Source organism: Xenopus tropicalis, chromosome 1 (genome assembly GCF_000004195.4).
Source record: "Xenopus tropicalis strain Nigerian chromosome 1, UCB_Xtro_10.0, whole genome shotgun sequence".
Taxonomy (NCBI): Eukaryota; Metazoa; Chordata; class Amphibia; order Anura; family Pipidae; genus Xenopus; species Xenopus tropicalis.
This window is the reverse complement of record NC_030677.2, coordinates 174,099,693-174,120,941: the sequence shown is the minus strand read 5'-3', so window position 1 is coordinate 174,120,941 and position 21,249 is coordinate 174,099,693. Positions and strand designations below refer to the sequence as shown.

The 21,249-nt window shown below is 36.7% G+C and overlaps 1 protein-coding gene across 4 annotated transcripts in view; it reads left to right on the top strand.

Annotated features, from left to right (window-relative positions):
* Window positions 1-21,249, top strand: part of fer (fer (fps/fes related) tyrosine kinase) — an 86,783-nt gene that overhangs the window by 42,560 nt on the left and 22,974 nt on the right. For 3 of the 4 annotated variants that reach the window (XM_012962969.3, XM_012962967.3, XM_012962975.3), the window contains 4 exons: window positions 4,814-4,870; window positions 5,631-5,746; window positions 6,420-6,514; window positions 14,332-14,455. In XM_012962969.3, coding sequence (XP_012818423.1) covers window positions 4,814-4,870; window positions 5,631-5,746; window positions 6,420-6,514; window positions 14,332-14,455 — 392 coding nt within the window. 4 annotated transcript variants of the gene reach the window in all.

Sequence of the window (21,249 nt, the reverse complement as noted above, 5' to 3'; positions counted from 1 at the left end):
ACCCTGGAATTTCAAGTACACATGGGCCCAAACAGCCCCCACCAGCCCAATAAATAGTGACTGTCTATGGCATCTTACAGCAGCCCCTCTGGCATCTGCCAGAAGCCACAGATTGCCAGTCCAGGCCTGATCGGCACCCTTCTCCAGAAAACAATACTGGCATCAAAGAGCGGTTACAAGTGCATATTTATTCCAACCAAAAACTTTTGCTCTGTGAGGCTACAATTTTGTTAATTTTAAAGTCTTTCTATTCTCCTCCAATTCGTATTCCAGTCTCTCCCGCACACCACTGAAATTGGATCCTAGTAACCAGATATTTGCTGAAATTCCAAACTAGAGAGATGCTAAACGAAAAGCTAAATAGTTTTAAATTCATAAAATATTAAAACTAATCAATAAAAAGATTAAAATTCACCTGTTGTCAAAAAAAAATTCCCCACTTCATTTGAGGGAAACAATACTTTTTTCTTTGCTTGCTTGTAAATTTCTTTTTTTTTTTTTAAATGCCACCCCATAGCACAATGCCACCTACGCCAGATATGGAGCTAGCGGTACGTGAGCCGTGTTAATCAACGGTCTCAGTTGTTTGGTTTTTTATTTTCCTGACTATTGATGCATTTTCTTTGAACTCTTTTAAAATTTTGACAAAATATTTAGTTGTATTTTTTACAAGTCTGCCAAATTACGTCTGTGGGTTTTTTGTTTTATTTTTATTCCTCTTATAGGGGGATAGAAATCCAGACTGTACTTGTCAAACCTGCGGCCTGCTCCTCGATATTATGCTGCCCCAGTAGTTTGTCACACACACATCCTCACAAAATTATTGTATATTTTTTTTGTTTTGTGTTTTTTTTTATCCCTGCAGCCAGCCTATTACCCTATGAGGCTACAGTTTTAATTATTTTTTTTTTTTATTAGGTAGGTCCTCTCCTGTTCAAATTAGTGTCTCTGATCATGAAGACCCATTGCAATTTGTGCCAGAATATGAATGTGTACATCATATTAAAAGTTATGTAAGGGTGAACTAACCCTTTGACACTGCCCTCTGCTTTTAGCTGATACCAGTGCCAGTAAATTGAAGTTTTAAGGAGTTGAAAGCCTTTCTATCCTAAGGAGTGCTGAGCAGCACCAGTGAACAGTCTACTACAACTACTACTACAAGTGAAAGATTGGTTGCTGTGGGTTACTGCACTGGTGCAATTTAGCACTTGTCCGGCTTCCCAAATTTATTCTTAGCAGCTCTTTTGGGATTCTTAATACTAATTACCCTATGGCTCTTATTTTCTTTTAAATGTCAAGCAAGAAGCCATCTACACAGTTTTCCCCTTAAGAGAATGAATGCTATTTAGTAGTAATATCCATCAAATATGTTGTAAGGTACACCAGCCACCACTCTATCTTTCATCTTATAGGGTAACATTTTGGTATATGTTCTTTAGTTCACAGAAAATATTTTTGTTATATCAGTTCCAGATTTCTAATGTGCTGGATAACACCAGTGGACATTTCCCATTAAATGCATTAATAAAGTATCAGAGGTGAAAGGATGATGTGCAATTTGTCTGAAAAATTTCATTTATTTATTTTTTGACATTTTTTTTTGGTATTTTCTAGTTTAATCGACCAGCCAAGCTTCAGAGAAACCATTTTTTGCTGCTGCTTCTTTCAATGTTACAATTTTAAAAATAACCTTGCCTGACATTTCTTTGCTTTACTCTCACTTTCCATTTAGCCCCTGATAACTCAGCACTTTATATTCTGATCCTGCGAGGCATGTTCTTTGGGACATATCTTTAAAGTGTTGCCAGTTCCTCACTTGGAATAATTTGTGTAACGTTTCCCTTTTCCCTTGCACATTCTGGCTAATTCTCTAAAGGAGCTGTTTGCTGTCTTTAAACTAAAAAAACAAGTAGTTTTAAATTTGTAGAAACTTTTGGCCAGATATAATTTATTTGAGCTCTTACAAAAACAGGGTGTTTTAAACTGTATTCCATCATATCTTTAAATGTAACAAAAAAAAATTATAATATATATATATATATATATATATATATATATATATATATATATATATATATATATATATATATATATATATATACACACACACATAAGGTGACATTTCTGTAATTTTTGCAATAGGATTGGTTTTCCTTCAATAAGGCATTAGTTGGGATCAAAAAACTTAAATTAAGAATGTGAATTGTTATTTTAATTAAAATAGAGTTGTAGCCTTCACATAATTCTGAACTTTCTGGATACCAGGTTTCCAAATAAGGAAAGGGGGCACAGTAGGCACTCCCTTCCCACCCACTGGTTGTATCCCCTAATACATCAATGTCACATTGGCAATAATCTCTTTTATAATCTTTTAGGGTGTAGGCCCTGATTATCCTGCGTTGATGTATAATACAGGTATCGGACCCCTTATCCGGAAACCCACTATCCAGAAAGTTCCAAATTATTGAAAGGCCATCTCAAATAGACTCCATTTTAATCAAATAATTCACATTTTTAAAAATTGTTTCCTTCTCTGTAGTAATAAAACAGTACCTTGTACATGATCCCAACTAAGATATAATTAATCCTTACTATAGCCAAACAATTTTATTGGGTTAAATTATGGTTTAAATAATTTTTTAAGTAGACTTAAGGTATGAGATCCAAATTACGTAAAGATCCCTTATCTGGAAAACCTCAGGTCCCAAGCATTCTGGATAATGGGTCCCATACATAGTAACATAGTAAGTAGCATAGTAAGTTGGGTTGAAAAAAGACATACGTCCATCAAGTTCAACCATAATGCCTATATATAACCTGCCTAACTACTAGTTGATCCAGAGGAAGGCAAAAAACCCCATCTGAAGCCTCTCTAATTTGCCGCAGAGGGGAAAAAATTCCTTCCTGACTCCAAGATGGCAATCGGACCAGTCCCTGGATCAACTAGTACTAAGAGCTATCTCCCATAACCCTGTATTCCCTCACTTGCTAAGAATCCATCCAGCCCCTTCTTAAAGTTATATAATGTATCAGCCAGTACGACTGATTCGGGGAGGGAATTCCACAACTTCACAGCTCTCACTGTAAAAAATCCTTTCCGAATATTTAAATGGAACCTCCCTTCTTCTAAACGAAGTGGGTGCCCTCGTGTCGGTTGGAAGGACCTACTGGTAAATAAAAAATTAGAAAGGTTATTATATGATCCCTTTATATATTTATACATAGTTATCATGTCACCTCTTAAGCGCCTCTTCTCCAGTGTAAACAGACCCAACTTGGCCAGTCTTTCTTCATAACTGAGACTTTCCATACCCTTTACCAACTTAGTTGCCCTTCTCTGGACCCTCTCTAACTCAATAATGTCCCGTTTGAGCACTGGAGACCAAAACTGAACAGCATATTCTAGATGGGGCCTTACCAGCGCTCTGTAAAGGGGAAGAATAACCCCCTCCTCCCGTGAATCTATACCCCTTTTAATACAGCTCTAAACCTTGTTTGCCCTTGCAGCTGCTGCCTGGCATTGCTTGCTACAGCCAAGTTTATTATCTACAAGGACTCCAAGGTCCTTCTCCATTATGGATTTGCCTAGTGCAGTCCCATTAAGGGTATACGGGGCTTGCATATTTTTACATCCCAGGTGCATGACCTTACATTTATCCACATTAAATCTCATCTGCCACTTAGCTGCCCAGATTGCCAGTTGGTCAAGATACCTTTACATGATAACTTTATCTAATTGTTACTTCAGAGGATCTGTTATTCTGTATTGTGTTTTTCTGTACCCATGGCTGTCTGGACTTACTGTACTAAGAAAGCACCTTCAGCTTTTAAAGGTTGGATAGAATCATTTTGGGTACTTGTTTTATTTCTATTGTTAAGATCCAGTCTCTCACTCCCTGGGCAGCTGAGAGGCAGGATATATGGTTACCTTGAAGGGAGAAGGCAGGGAAGAGCAGTTGAGTGACTTGAAGCAGAAAGATGGACAGTTTCATTTGCCATCTGGGTCTTTAGAAGCATAGACATGTCCTATTCATATTTTCAAGTCATTTAAATATAACATTTTAGTTACTTGGCACCTTTTTAAAAGGCCATGTGAGATTTAAAACTGTGTCAGTATTTCCAGTTATTCACAATCCACTGAACAAAAGCAGCATCTCTCAGTATTACCTGTACTGTGTTTCATTAGTGCATGTATATTGTATGATTTTTTTTTTTGCCCTAAGATATACCAATTCTATCTGATATCCTTAATGCATTATTCATTTCCCCTATAGGTAAACTCTATGTAGATGTCTAGGAAATGAGAAAATATATCTGTTACTGGTAAATTTGCACCCCCTACATGTTCAAGTTAATATATTGGAGTCATCCATGCCTTTTTTTTTTCTTAAAAATAAAATTAATATTAGCTTCTTTTATCATAAAATGAAGATTGTGTTCAATATAATGTTTAAACTTGATTTATGAAAGGTACAACACTTTTAAATGCATCTCCTGTTTTCATTATCATGTAAGCAGTTTTACAAATCGAAAAGCAAAGATATCATATCTGGATCATTATAAAGCCATACATGCTGTGCTTTGCCAAGAAATACATGCTCTCGTATCTCAGGCTTAGCTGTGCTTCACTGTGCATTGCAGTGATGTAGAATTTAATATCCTGTTGTGCCCCAGTGTTATGCAGCTTTTATATGCTATTTCAGTAATATATCAGGAATGGAACTTTATGTATTTTGTTATCTGTTTGAATGGTATCTTTTCAGAAGTGATTTTTTTTTTTTAGTAACTCATATTTTAATGTTTGTTATTTTAGGATAAAAAGTGGATTCTGAATCATGAAGATGTTACCCTTGGAGAATTGTTAGGAAAAGTAAGTAATAGAGTATGACGAGGCAGAACAAATTTGTATCATTTGTTCTGTCGTTATGTAATTCAGCAGTGGGTCAGCTATTGCCAAGGGATACAAAATATATTTGGAGCAAGAAGAAAAATGACTTGGTTGAATTTAAAGCCACAATTCCAAACGGAAAAGAACATTATTAGTCTTACTATACATACAGCTTTTAAGTCAGCAATCACAGCTTTTATTAATTCCTAAATGCTTTTATAGGTCATTTAAAAATGTAGAATTTTGTATCCAGCATAATTCTTAGCCTGAGGCTGTATAAGCCATCCTCTGGGAACCCTCACACTGCTAACTGCACAACTAACTCCAGCACAGTATTGTAAATCAAGAGCTGTTGCATGCTTGGATCCTTGTCATTCATATTATACAAGTAGAGTTCAACAGAGTCAAAATCAGATGAAAGTTTGGGTAATGCCACTTGAAGCAGTTTTATACCCAAAATGTAATTGGCAGCCTCCAGTTGTGTGTCACCACTGATACAGGTGGTTTTTGACCTTAGAATTCTCAATATGATGTTAATTCTCAATATGACTTAAAAACTACCTTTACCAATGGTAACAGGTGGTTTCCATTTTACGGAGTCATTAATTGATATGATACTCTGTAAGTTATATGTAATGTGGGTTACTGGACCTGATATCTGCACATTTAGCCTATAGATTCAAGCAAATATTATAATATTAGAGCTCATTAATTCTTAAACCTTTCTTTTTTTGTAACGTAGGGCAATTTTGGCGAAGTGTATAAGGGTACTCTGAAGGATAAAACACCAGTTGCTGTGAAAACATGTAAAGAAGATCTTCCTCAGGAACTGAAAATAAAGTTTTTATCTGAAGCAAGGTAAGCAATAATACTAATATATGCAAAATCTGCTTTCTACTACAAATCCATAGCTCTTATACAGCCTAGTGTTTGACTTGCTTCCCCTCCCCCCCATTATTATTGCATGGTTTGCTTGCTTTTAATTGATGTTGCATTAGTGGACACTTATCTATGGCACTGACATCAGCAACAAAAAGTGTTACATGTAGAATTCTGCATTTGAAGGTCTTCCATAATGATTTTTGTACTACACCCTGACCATTTCCAGCAATAAGACTTATGTTGATGGTAATGTTTTTCAAACTGATGGGGAATGATGAAAAGCACCCAAAATCTCAGGTTCTGTGAAACAAATTACATTTTGTTTTCTTCCAGACAAATTTAGACATAGGCCGCAGCTGCAATTATATATAGGGAATTGTGGCCAGTGGTAGTATTTTCTATGGGATACTACTTAATGTCCTCTTTGCCTAATGTGGAAGCTAAGAATCCGGCACAGCTGCCTACTCACCAATATTACAACTTTAAAAAATACAATGTACACAGTGCGATTGTCTTTTTAAATATGTTTAAAAGTAAATGCTTCTGTTTGGTTTTGTTTAAAAATATTGGTTTTGCACTTTTAAATTGACAATACTCTTAAGATCTTCCTTAATAACGCAAATTGCATATTGGGTTTGTTTCCTTGCAGAATACTGAAGCAATATGACCATGCGAATATTGTTAAGCTTATTGGAGTATGTACCCAAAGGCAACCCATTTATATAGTCATGGAACTTGTGCCAGGTAAATATCGCATTTGCAACTCCTATGGAATGTATTGTCCTTGTTTTCTAAGTTTAGTATTCATATAGCAGATAAGTACGAGTAGCTATTACAATATTCCACAATATAGGTGATAGATTATATCTATCAGATGATGCTTCCTATATTGATAAATTATTAATGTTAACAGTGTCAGCTGTTCAGCTGTGCTTCAAAATGAATTGGTTTAATCTTCATTAAAACTTTAAATAAAAAAAAAAAGAAATTGAACTGAATTCTTTCTGACAGAAATGTTGTAAAGCAAAAGGGTGTTTTCCACTTTATTCTGTACTTCTACCGATTTATCTGAGTCTGTTACCACATTTTCTGTCTTACGTCTACTAGAGGACTTAAAAGGGTTGTAACATTATTTATAAAATGAACATTTTGTAGTTGATTTTAACAAGATTTCTGCTGTTTCTGGTAGATGCCTTATTAAAAATTCCATACTAAATCACACTTGTTCTGTAGCCAACCTATGGCATTTGCCTGAAGCTAGTGCAAATTGGTACTGGAACTAATAATGTTTAAGCCTGTTTTACGTAGGTTTTATTTGCAATAACTTAAAGAATCTTGCAGAAATAATAATTCCTTGTTTTAATAACATAAAAGATTTCTACAGCATATCAGTTTGTGGGGGGAAAAATATCATGATGTTCCTGTGCAAGTGTAGTGTGTCAAATAATTTCTATGGTTATATGTACTATCAATTTCTGGTTTTCTATGACAGTCGGATATCAACAGAAGAAGAAATTGTCTACTCACCCATTGACAATATAAAGTACATTCTGTACAAAAAGCTGAGAAAACCCCCTTTCATTTAAAGAAGTAGGAAATTTAAATTTACTGCCATATGTGTAGTAAAGTGAAAAGGCTGACTTTTTGGCTATTCACTCTACTGCACATGGTCATCTAATGGCAAGAAGGAAGAAGCGAACATAGCTCTGTGGTGCTCACATAGAAGTACCACAGCAGGTGCAGTTTTCTACTAGCAGAAGCTCTGACTAATCACTGTGCCTAACATTTCCTACAGCCCAGTGATACTACCTTTTTTCTCCTTTAAATAAAACCCTGGTTGTCTGTATATAGCGGTATATTCAAGTTGACCAAGTAAGTCAATCATCCCTGTTGTCTATTTTTATCTAATTCCTCGGTGGGTATTGTATCTATTATTTAGAATGCTCAGGACCAAATGTTTTCTGGATAAGGGATATTTGGTTAATACCTCAAGGCTGCTAAAAATCTTTGAACCCATTAGGATTGTTTTTTTCCACCAATATGGATTCACGTAGTTTAGTTACCTTCAAGTACAAGATTTTATTATTACAGAGAAAAATCCTACCCCTTGATCATACCAGAGTTTTTGACTTGTTAGATCAAAAACCCACAAAAGTAAAAAAGTGAGTTTCAAGCAACACACAAGCAAGGAGCATGCTTTAAACTGGAAGGCCAAAGCATATGGTAAATTCAAATAAATTCCCCCACAAACTGCATTTTGTACACTTATAGGAGTTACAACCTGGATGCAAATCAGAGCGATAATATACTGTAAATATGTAAAAAAATGCTGATGCACACTAGGAAAATTTTATAAAAAAAAAAATGCTCATTTTATTTGGATCCTCACCCAGGACCTTAATCAAGATAAAGATCCCGGGTGATGACCGAAAAGTTGATCCAAAGAAAATGAGCATCTTTTTTTGATAAAATTTTCCTAGTGTGCAACAGCATTTTTTTTTTTACATATTTATATACAGATATGGGATCCCTTATCCGGAAACCCATCCAGAAAGCTCCGAATTACGGAAAGCCCGTCTCCCATAGACTCCATTTTAATCAAATAATTCAGAATTTTAAAACTGATATCCTTTTTCTCTGTAATAATAAAACAGTACCTTGTAACTCATTCCAACCAAGATATAATTAATCCTTATTGGATGCAAAACAATCCTGTTGGGTTTTATTAATGTTTTATTGATTTTTTAGTAGACTTAAGGTATGGAGATCCAAATTACGGAAAGACCCCTTATCCGGAATACCCTTGGTCCCGAGCATTATAATGGGTCCTATACCTATACTGAATTAAAACTGAATTATCTGTTGTTGGCTAGGCTCACTTTTTCTAGCCTTGGACCACAGTTATATAGTAAAACTCATTGTGAAAAGTTTGGGGGCCCTGGTTTTAATAGTGTCTGAATGGCAGCAATTTAAATTTCCCCATTGAAAGTCAACCTGGAACTGCAGTTACCAAGTGACTAACTTTGCAAAGTTTAGAGACCCTAGGAGTAATAGTTAATTGATGAAATCTGATTGGCTGTTAGTGGCCCAACCCACTTTTCCTATTTTTGAACTTCAGTCCCCCAGTGACCAACGTTGCAACTTTTGGGGGCATAAAAATTGTCAGACTGACAGCATTTTACACTTTACCATTGAAAGTAAATAGATGAAATGTGATTGACTGCTGGTGGCTCCGCCCACTATTTCTAACTTTGAACCGCAAATACCCAGTGAGTGACTAACTTTGGAAAGTTTAACAACCCTGGAATTAATTCTTAAATAGTGGCATCAGTTTAAATATAAACCAATGAAATTTAATGGGTGGAAATGGATTGGCTGTTTGTGGCTCCACCCACTTTTTCTAACCCTGAATACATGGTCAGCCAGTGACTGACTGTGCAAAGTTGGGAACCCTGACATAAATAGTGTGAGAAAGGCAGCATTTTAAATTTAAACCAAAAAAATTCAATAGGTGAAGTCTGATTGGCTGTTGGTGGCTCCACTCACTTTTCAAAACCTAAAAATGCAGTCCCCCTAGTGACCCTGGTGTTGTGAGAATGGCAGCAGGTTGAAGTTCTCCATTGAAAGTCAATAGGTAAAATCTGATTGGCTGTTGATAGCTCCACCCACTTTTTCTAACCTTGAACTGCAGTTACCTGGTGTCTAACTCTGCAAAGTTTGGGGACCCCGGTGTTATTACTGTGAGAATGGCAGCAGGTTGAATTTCCGCCATGTAAATAGGTAAAATCTGATTGGCTGTTCACAGCTCTGCCTACTTTTGGGCATCCAATAATCATCATATTTTTATTCAGGCTGACCCCGTGACGATGTGATTCAAGTTTGGGGAGTGTAGCCTCTAAGCTGTAAGATTGGCAGCAGTTTCAATTTAAAGTCACCCATTAAAGTCAATGGGTGAAATTTGTTTGGCTGTTTTGGCCCCCCCACTTTGGGGTCATCAAACAAATGTCGCTGTTTAATTCGGGGTGACCCCATGATTGTTAGGTGAGTTTGGGGTGTAGCTTGAAAGCTGTAAGAGTGGCAGCAGTTTGAAAATCTTCCCTGTCAAAGTCAATGGGAAAATTGGGGTGTTGGGAGCAGCGCCACAAAAAGACAGGGGACAGGATCACTTAGATAAGCACAAGTAACCTGCTCCGCTATAGGGCGAAGAAGTGTGGGGAGTTTGGGCGTTGTACCCCTAAAACTGTAGGAGGAGTAGCTTTAGAAAATGGGGGGCGCTAAGAATAAGAAGAAAAAGCAGAAGACTATGTCGAAGAACAGTATGTTGGGTTTTTCAACCCGACATAACTACAGTGATCCAGTATAACTACCCCCATCTTAGCAATACTGTTACCTCCAATAGATAAATCATACTGCTTATTTTTTTCATAGCTCTAGAAAATCATACATTGTTTGTATGTACTTGCAGCATTTCTTTCTTTTTTTTATTGCTTTGTTATTTAAACTAGAACAATAGGAGTTATAGAAGTATTTTTCAAGCACTGGAATAATGTGTCGAGTGTGGTTTGGGTGTTCTGATGTTTCATTTAGTGCCTAATATCCCTCAACAAATGAGGATGAAATAGCTTGAGCTGCCCACTTATACAGATGCCAAACACACATTAATCCTGCAAAACGAGAGTTATTTTCTTTAATTTGTCTGTTACAGGGGTTTAGAGCCTTCTGGCAGATTACCTAGCTAATAATTGTGCTTTTTGCATTGCCCTTGAGATGATACACTACATTACAGTAATGTCATTATGCCCCTTTTTGATATTGACCTAAAAATGTTATTCATGAAACAGCTCTTAGAAGAGGATTTCATATGTTTTGATGTTATAGATGATAAAAGTAGATTTTAGTTTAGGTTTAGAGGTTTGGTTTCCCCTGTTGTCTTTTCTGAAGGAGGAACTTTGTATTCTTGTAGCAGCGTCTTGCTATTTCTGCTAGGCCTGTGTTGCATGTAGGTAAGGTTAAATCCCCTTTTCTTTTTATTTGTACTAGTATAAAATCTTCAAAAATGACATGGTAAATGTGCAGAAAAAATATAGCAACTAAAAAAATGTTTCTTTGGTCTAAAAATTTTTTCTACAGCTTATTCGGAACCATGTTTTACATCTGAACCTTGTATTATTACTCGTAAAAATTCAGTGTCATGTTTCTGACCAGCTGCTCTTCTATGAGCTACCAGCTTTGTGAGACTCAAGTATTGTACTACTGAGAAAAGAGGGGGGTTATTTACTAACACAGTTGTTACATTGCAATCGTGCCAGTAGCCACCAATTACTGTATATACTCGAGTATAAGCCTAGTTTTTCAGCACCCAAAATGTGCTGAAAAAGTCACCCTCGGCATATACTCGAGTCGGGTGCCATGGGTCCCTCTAGGCTAGCACCCTCTCTCCTTTGTGTGCAAATTAGGCCACCAGCAACCAGACCCTCCAGTGCCCTGGCCTAGGCTTCCACTAGCAATACTTATTTCCCCTTACATCTCCTCCGGGACTGGGTCAGCTGCCAGTTTGCCAATGTGCAATGAGCGTGGGGTAGTACTCATATTATTTTTGTTGACCCTCTTCTCTGCTTACAGAGCTAGTTTACTGTTTTTCTTTGAAATATATATTGAAAAACATATACCCCACTGATGCCTCAATTAATGTAATTTTATAGGTATTTAGTTTGATTATTAAAACTTAGCAGTAGCTGCTGCATTTCCCACCCTAGGCTTATACTCGAGTCAATAAGTTTTTCCAGTTTTCTTAGGTAAAATTAGGTACCTTGACTTATACTCGAATATATAAGGTATTAATTCATTTTGTTGAACTTTCCATCTTGGCATGTATTGTTAAAAGGTTTATCCCTGTCATAGATATCACATGTTACATTCATTAAGAAGGAAAGTGACAGGTATGGTGTCAAGTTTGGGATAACTATGGTTTAAATGTTATCGCCATTTGTTTTTTTTTGTTTTTTTAATTTCTTTATTTTCCTTTATGCATAGCAAATAGGGAGGGGTAAAAAGGGCTATACCTGAGTTACCTCTTAGTACAGGTATCGGACCTGTTATCCAGAAAGCTCCGAATTACGGAAAGCCAGTCTCCCATAGACTCCATTTTAATCAAATAATTCAGAATTTTAAAACTGATATCCTTTTTCTATGTAGAAATAAAACAGTACCTTGTAATTGATCCCAACTAAGATATAAATAATCCTTATTGGATGCAAAACAATCCTATTGGGTTTAATGTTTTGATTTTTTAGTAGATTTAAGGTATTGAGATCCAAATTACGGAAAGACCCCTTATCCGGAATACCCTTGGTCCCGAGCATTCTGGATAATGGGTCCTATACCTGTAGTCTGTAACAGTCAAGCAAGGTCTGACAACAAGTAATTTCTAGTAAACCTTTAGGATATTATCACCATTACGGTTTTGACTTTGGTGGATTATATTCCCATGTGAAGTGTTACTGAAGGCTAATTAAGCTTTAAATGATCTTTCTCCTTCCCGTATCCCACTCATTTACGGTATCTTATATATAACATCACGTGAACACGATAAAGAATCCATAAAATACGTGAGCATTTGCAATGTAATAATCCATTATTGACGTATGGTAATGAGCATTTGGGAAGCCACTGCTTTAATACATTGCTAAGATCTTGTGAGAGCACTAAGGGTTCAACTTTGTTTTTGATGTATTTTAAAGCACCTGGAAAATAAAAAAAAAAAAAAGAATTCAGTGTTTTAATCTTCGCATTAAATTATCTGCCCACTGTAGGAAATACAGCAACTATAAAACTTCTGAGCTATAGCTTGGGGAGAAGCAGGTGTAACATTCCAGGAGCTGCCGTTAAGCAAAGAAACACATTAAGGTCATTACCTCAGAGAGCCTGTTTTCTTCAGGAAGTTTAATTCTAGGGCTGGCACATTGGATAAAAAGTCGAGATGATGACGATTAAAATGCAAATCCTTCTTATAAACACTCCAGCTTAATATGCCGGGTCTGCTGAAGCTCAGCCAGCCTGCTCTTAAATCTGTTTAATAACCTCGCATTATCTTGTTTATTGTCAGACATAAGCTATACCTTTATAGGGGAAGCCTAATGTAACTTTCTTATAGAAAGTCTTTCAAACATTCATTTAACACAGCGTGTAACAAAGTATATCTAATCTTAATGATGTAGGCACAGCGATTGCATAAGAGCTTCTTAGCTATTAATATGTTGTAATGTGACGATAAGTAAAACTGTAGCTTTATAATATTACTTTCTTGTGCTTGAAAAGCCAGCAATATTTTGCCTTCTAATTTATTATTTCATTCCCACTCTAAACCCTTATGTTCATGGCATATGGGGTATATGCTCCGGTGACATATTTCAGATGCCAGAGAAGCACCCAAATCTTGTAGAGGAGCATGTTGTTGGTTTGTGAAAGCAGAATGCCGCCATTAAAGATGATAAAGGGCTCCTCAGTTGAGTTCATTTGATCCTTGATGAACATATGGTTTCGGCTGGTGAAATTTGTTTTGGTTTATACTAATAGTAAAGGGCAGACATGTTACCCTTTAGGTTTAGGTTTGTAGAAATCAATTGCTTTGGCTTGTACGCGCCGTTTCTAAAATCGAGAAACTTAAACCTCAAGGCCTTATAAAGCTTAAAGCTGCCCATAAATGTCATTCATCTAGTAGTCCATGGATTTTAATAAAACTTGATGCGTCCAAGAATCCGTCAGTGTTTTACCCTTTATTACCCCCCCAACCCCAAACAATTAGTCACCTAAATCTGACCACCTTCAAAAAAGGTTGTTTGTAATGCTACTTGTCTTGGTGAAGATTGTTGCTGGTGCTACTTTATAATTCAACCCCCCCCCCCCCCCCCCCGCAGCTCCATAAAGTTTCAGTGCTTAGTTCCTTTATGTTATCCGTGCACAGTCTGCATGCATTCCCTCGCTCACCAGATGCTTTATACTGCTTGATGTCTTCCGAACTCATCCACTGCTATTTGCTCTTTACTCATTACCAATCAATACACCACTGAGGTTTCCATCATATACTCATATTTAATCATACAAGGACCAGGCACCCAACACCTGATATTTATTATATCATCATCTTGGGTATTTTTTAAAAGCAAACCTACTTTCTTCTAGCTTTAAACAGAAAGCTATAGCTAATATTTTATGTACATTTAACTAACAATTTAGGGGTTGGTTTAAAAAAAATGCAGCTACTTCATATGTAAAAAGAATTATATGTAAATTCCCCTCCCCCGTGGCCCTCATTTGCATAAGTATCTGCCAGGGTGGAACTTACAATATAAAGTCTCAGTTATATTAATGCAGCTATTTTATTAGGAAATGTTGTACTTTGCAGTTTGTAAACAGGAGCAACCAGAGAAAGGACCCAGACCCAGAGAGAACAGACTCCATCCAAAGAGTGTTCTGGTTGTAATCAAATTCTGAACTGTAGCACTAACCTCTGAGTCACCATGTAACCTACCAACCTATAACCTATATCTCTGGTATTTTAGGTGGTGATTTCCTGTCTTTCTTAAGAAAAAAGAAGGATGATATGAAAACCAAGCAGCTTGCAAAATTTTCCTTTGATGCAGCTTCTGGGATGGCCTACTTGGAATCTAAAAATTGCATTCACAGGTATGTTGGAGGGAGGGAGGGATACAGTCTTCACTTTTTATTTGTTTCTTAATCTATTTGTGCTGGGTGCTGTCCTTAGTTCAGTATTGAAACACAGATATCAGGCAGCATCTAGCCAGCCATGCCAGGCCCATTTTTCTTTCAGAATCAACAATACTATTTTAATACATAAGAATGTCTTTTGACCATAAGCTTTGGCATGCTCAGTGATTTTAACTTTCCTTCTCCTTTACATTACATAAAGCCATCGGCAATGACTAGACTACTGCTACCTTTTTACCTCTGCCAACCTATTTATAATCTATAATGCCACTTGTGTTTGAAGTTGATTATTTGACACTAAATGTATTTGTCAGATATTTGTTTTCACCGTGATTATGACTGAAAACATTACTACCTTTATAATGTTCCTTTGGTGGTTTCCCCAGAATCACAATCACAATCACTTTCCTCTCTGGGTAACAAAGGCTCGTGTCTGTCTGCAAGAGGAGTTGCAGTCCCCACAGTTTCCCCACAGTCAGTTGCACATAAAACCACCTTTATTGATGGCACTTGCATCAAAATGAGCTCCTTGTTATTCTGTATGTTTGTGCTTGGCGCCTTGGAGTCCTTCCTGTCTTCCATTCTGAACCAAGCACTGCTGTGTCTGTTGAAGCAGGGGAGCCCTGGATTTCCATCCAGTTCCAAACCAGGAGGTAGCCCCAGGGTTCCCTTTGCACCCATTATCAATGGGCACTGCATTGTGGGGAAAAAAACTTGGCATTTGCACTCAAAATAAATTGCACTTTGCTCACTGCACTTGTGGCCGTACATGTGCCCTACAGTGTTATCTTACAGTGCATGAAAGGGTATCTATTATATAATCTTCTGTTTGTAAAATAATTTTTTAAAAAATATTCAACATGGATTTACATATTAAACTTAAATTGTATAGAGCACAACTATGATTTTTTTTTTTCCTTCTGGATTACTGGCTGTTAGACTGTTATCACCGAAGCACCTGTCAATATGTCTGACAATGTGCCACTGACATCTGTTTTACTGTTGCAATTTCTTTTTTTTTTAACTTTGTCTTCTTTTATATTAATGGAAATAAATAATTTGTAGTACCAAGCGAAAATCTCAAACTGTATTCAAATTATGGGGGCTATAAAACAGTTATAAAATCTATTATCCAGAATGCCTAGGATCTGGGTTTTTTTCCTTCAAGTAATGTTTCCATAATTTGGATCACAATACCTAAACTATGCTAAAAACAATTTAAATATTAAATAAACCCAATAGGATTTTTTGCCACCAATATGGATTCTTGCAGTTTAATTAGGATTTAGTACAAGCTACTAATGTAATATTACAAAGAAAATGAAAATTATTTTTAAATTAATATTATTTGCTTAAAATAGAGTTTGTTGGAAGTGACCTTCCAGTAAGTTGGAGCTTTCTGGATAATGGATTTCCAGATTATTGATCTCATACTTGCCCATGTATATGTGATATATTCTTTGACAATTGCTAGTAGATCTCTTGAATCCTCTCTTTAATTGACCTTGCAAGTCTACTTCACTAGAACATTTTCTTCCTCTGCTCCATGCTGGAATCTTATACACGCTATTACTTTAGGGAAAATTGATAGTGTACCTATGTTTAAGGGTCTTTTTCCTGTTATTCAGAGATTATGCTAAGCTACATTTTATTCAGAGTTTCTAAATTAAACATATTTCTTACAGCAGTATGAGAAATTTTAATACTTTTGAGTTTAATCAGTCGAGTGCCAGTGGCATTTCTTCTTATAATAAACTCCTGTTCAGACCACAGTCTTGTATGTAAAAGGTACCTTTAGAATAACATTTGTTACAGAAATGTTTAAAATTGGAGTGTGAGCAGATAGATTTGGCAGTATATGTGATTGTTGTATGCTCGGTACTGTGGCAATAAACATAATTAGTGATTCTTTTTGTCTAATATGCTGAAAAGCTTAGAGTGAAGAACTATACGGGCAAAATGTTCTTTCATCACAACACTGGAGTCTTGGGTTTGATTTTGGCTGGGGTTTTATCTGCATGGAATTTCTGCATTGTCCCCATTTTTATAATAAAAAAATTACTCTGTACAGTCCTCAGAATAACATACCTTTCTTCCTGCATATAGATTTATTTTGTTTCTCTTACAAGCGGCTGAACTGCAGCTCTATTGCTTACTTCCTTGTCTAGCATGAAGCTCCACCCTCTTTTCTTTCTGAAAATGGGGCAGAGGCAGTGAGCATGCGCAGTAGGCACCTCTTTAAGGTCTTTATAGTCAGAAATAGGGAAGCAGTGCTCAGAAAGCAAAAGAGGGCAGGGCTTCATGCTAGACAAGGAAGTTGGTAAAAGAGCTGCAGTTCAGCTGCTTGTAGACAAAATAAATCTACATGCAGGGAAAAAGGTATGTTGTTCTGGAGACTGCTTAGAGTAAGTTTAGGGGATTTTAAAATAAAATGCTAACTTAGCCTTTAAAGGAAAACTATACCCCCAGAATAAATAATTAATCAACAGAGTTTATATTATGTTAAGTGACCTATTAAAGAATCTCGCCAAACTGGAACATATATATCCGTAAATATTGCCTTTTTACATCCTTTCCCTTGAGCCGCCATTTAGTGATGGGCTGGGTGCTCCCTCAGAGATCACATGACCAGAAATAATGCAGCTCTAACTGTAACAGGAAGAAGTGTGGAAGCAAAAGACAGAACTCTCTCCATCAATTGGCTGATATGGCCTAGCGTGTATGTGTGTCTTGGCTTGTTTGTGTGCACTGTGAATCCTATGATCCCAGAAGACGGCCCTTAATTCTTAAAATGACAATTTTCTATTTAGTTTATTTAGCTCAAATAAAGCAGGGGTTTACATATGAGCTGTTTATGCAATATATTTTTATAGAGACCCACATTGTTTGGGGGTATAGTTTTCCTTTAAGTCCACATTATATAATTAAAGAATAATTAATACATAATATATTACCTTGAGCTGAAGAACTAAATTAATTAGAAATGTAACTTTGATTAATTTTTCACAAACTGCAACTATGGATGACTCCTTTTTATTAGAAATAGAATTTCTGTATTGTGTTGTATGTATTGCGTTATAAATGGAGAGATGAGGGTGTTGCCTGTTAGCAGTGTTATGGAATTTAATAGATTTTCTTATTTCTGATGCGGCAGAGAATAGTAAATTTTTTCAAACTAAGTTCATTTTCCCCTACCCATAATTGTCCCATAATAGCAACTTATAACATACCTTTCCAGCTTTGAAAAATACTCTTATACTTGCAGCTTGTGGACATGTTTGACCCTTTTGATCTTCACTATCAGTTCTTTTCATGCTTAGTTGTATCGACAGAAAGCGGATTTTTCTCTTCAGTGGCTAAATTCTGACTCCTGTCACTGTGTGGTGTGATTGATCCTATAGACCAACACTAAGAAGAAAATTAGGTTGCCTCTGTAATTTGACCTTTAGCTTGTAGTACATTTCTCATATGTCCAACTAATCGCTTCACAACAGCTTCTGCAGAAATTGTAGCTAAACACTATTTACTTACTTTATACCAAAATGACTGATCATTTAAGCAGCGTTGTTTAATACACCTGTGTGCAGACCTGGCTGTTGCTGGAATATGTTTTTTCTTTCCACTTGATAAAATTTGGAATTACGCCTTGCATAATGACTATGGTTCTTAAGTGTGATACGCAATGCATTGCACAATTATTCATATATTTAACTCCAAGGCAATGAAACCCATTATTATCAATTTTTTGTATATTTACACCGTTTTATGTGTATTTGATAAATCTAAAAAAAAAATGTGCATATGTACAGGTATGGGATCCCTTATCCAGAAACCCATTATCCAGAAAGCTCCGAATTACGAAAAGCCTGTCTCCCGTAGACTCCATTTTAATCAAATAATTCAGAATTTTAAAACTGATTTCCTTTTTCTCTGTAGTAATAAAACAGTACCTTGTAATTGATCCCAACTAAGATATAAATAATCCTTATTGGATGCAAAACAAACCTATTGGGTTTAATTAATGGTTTATTGATTTTTTTAGTAGACTTAAGGTATGGAGATCCAAATTACAGAAAGACCCCTTATCCGAAATACCCTTGGTCCCAAGCATCTGGATAATGGGTCCTATACCTGTACCAGCTTTGCACACTGTTCAGGAAGGCTCCCAGTGGTTGTGGTTGCTCAGATGATGCTTATGCACCTTTTTAAAGGAATACTGTCATGAGAAAACATGGTTTGTTTGTTTTTTCCAAATGCATAAGTTAATAGAGCTTCTCCAGCAAAATCCTGCATTGAAATCAATTTTTAAAAGTGCAAACAAATTTTTTTTTATATTTAATTTTAAAATTTTACGTGGGGCTAGCCATGTTGTTCATTTCCCAGGGCGCCATGACTTGTACTCTGCTAACCTTCAGTCCCTCTTTACCACAGCACTGCTGGTTGGAGTGATATCAACCCCCTTCATTTCCACCCCAACTGCTGATCAGCTGAACAATAGGCAGGTAACAAGGTAGCAGCTCTCTGACACCTCTGCTGAAGGATTTAGCTGCCAGAACTGATAGTGCCTCCATTGGCTAATAGCACTGCTGGTACTGTCCTGAATTTTAGGGAGTGGGTAAACCACAAATACATTAAACACGGTAAGATGCATTGGTAATTTCAGTCCCAAATACATTAAATATGAGTGGCAATGATTTATGACACCCCAGACCCCCTTACCCTTTAAAGGAGACATTTCAAGTGCCATGAGACACAGTAGGAAGGAGGTCCCTGCCCCGTAGAGCTTACAATCTACGGGGCAGGGACATCTTTCTTCAATCAATGAAATCTTGCAGAAAAAAAAACGATTTGAATGCATTTTATCTCCTAAAATCGTTTTTATATCAGAGCTGCAGAGAGATCTTCACTCTTCTGAAGCTAAGCTGAAATGAGAGGTGGGAGTGTCTCTTCATTCTCCCACAGGAAATGGTCACAGCACTGACTGACAGGCTGAACTCTGCTGTAGCAGGGAAACCCCTCCCACCTCCCTGCCTGTATCTGTTACCAGTCTTCACATAGCTGTCCTGTGCTGCTGCCTGAGCTTTACTTTTGGAGGAGTTGCAGGAGAAAATACCAAAAAAAGCCAGTTTAGGTGTCAAAGTACAAGTTGCAGGGAGTTGCGTGTAAAAAACCCTCATAGCGATTGCAGAACGTAATATTGATGGGCAGGGACACTGTAGGATTGGGTGTCAAAGTACAAGTTGCAGGGAGTTGCATGTAAAAAAACTCTGCGATTGCAGAACGTAATATTGATGGGCAGGGAGTTGTTGCAGGAGAAAATGCCAAAAAAACCCAGTTTAGGTGTCAAAGTATAAGTTGCAGGGAGTTGCATGTAAAAAACTCGGCGATTGCAGAACGTAATATTGATGGGCAGGGACACTGTAGGATTGGGTGCAGGGAGTTGTTGCAGGAGAAAATGCCAAAAAACCCAGTTTAGGTGTCAAAGTACAAGTTGCAAGCAAAAAACATATTTTTTATCATTAGGTACAGTTTATAGAATAAACAGATTTGACTCCTTTAATATAAATAACATTTTTTTTTATTTGGTAATTTTTTTTTTTTTAATGAAGAGATTACAGATTACAAGACTACCTTACTTTGCAGGATCGCAGCGAACTGAACTGCTTCACAGACGCTGTGAACTGAGCTGCTAGTCAGGAGGGCTGGGCGGGCCAGGAGCTGCACAACTGAGAAGGACTCCAGCGTGACTGACGTGGGCGGCGACATGATGTCACCAAAGTCGCCGCCCACGTCTCACGCCCACTCCTCTCAGTGGCTGCAGTGTCTCTATGGGAAAGAAGCTAGGGCCGGCGGCCCTAGCTAAAGACAGACACTTTCTTCTGGCCGGAAGCCCTGTGAATGGGAGGGGCTTCAGCGTTTCTGCAGGGATTAAACAGCCTTCTTGAACAGTAGGTAGAAAATAAACTTTGTTTTATTCAATTTTACAGTGTTAGCTGCATTTTAAGATAAAGTTAAAAATTATTGTATATGTCTCCTTTAAAAAGGCAGGCTTCCTGAGGGCTGGGGAAGATTTCAGCATTATAAAGATTTTTTGTTAAAAAATTGCATTGTTAATCATGCTAGTGGTAGACACAAGTATAGCACCCAAGCAGGACAATCCCTGTTTTGCTATTATGTGACTTGGGTACTATTGAAAGTATATTGAGCTGCAGAAACAATAGCTGATCTGAAAGCAGTTCTATTGTGTAGTGCTGGCTCATTTTGAAAGCTAATTATCAGGCAGACGGCTGCCTACACACCAATATTACAAAAAAAATGTTGGTTCAAGAATAAAATTTTAAATGGTAGTATGAATTATTTTCTATGTAAACAGTGTAATTTAGGAATAAAACGTACACCTTAAAAATCATGACAAAATCCCTTTAAGGTGCATAATCAGGTTTTTCAGCCATTGTACAACATCCCTTTGCTTCTGCTAATAATATATTATTATTGGGGCATTATATTCCGCAGTGCTGAAAAATAAATGGGCATGTACGTTGGACATATAAGCTTTACGTGCAAAAAGAACCAATAACTGAAAGGTTTAGTGAGCTCTACCCTACATCTGAGAGCAGGCAGGATAAATAGTTATATATATATATATATATATATATATATATATATATATATATATATATATATATATATATATATATATATAACTATCAAGCCCTCTGATAAGGGGGGAGCGATAGTTGTTATGGACACGG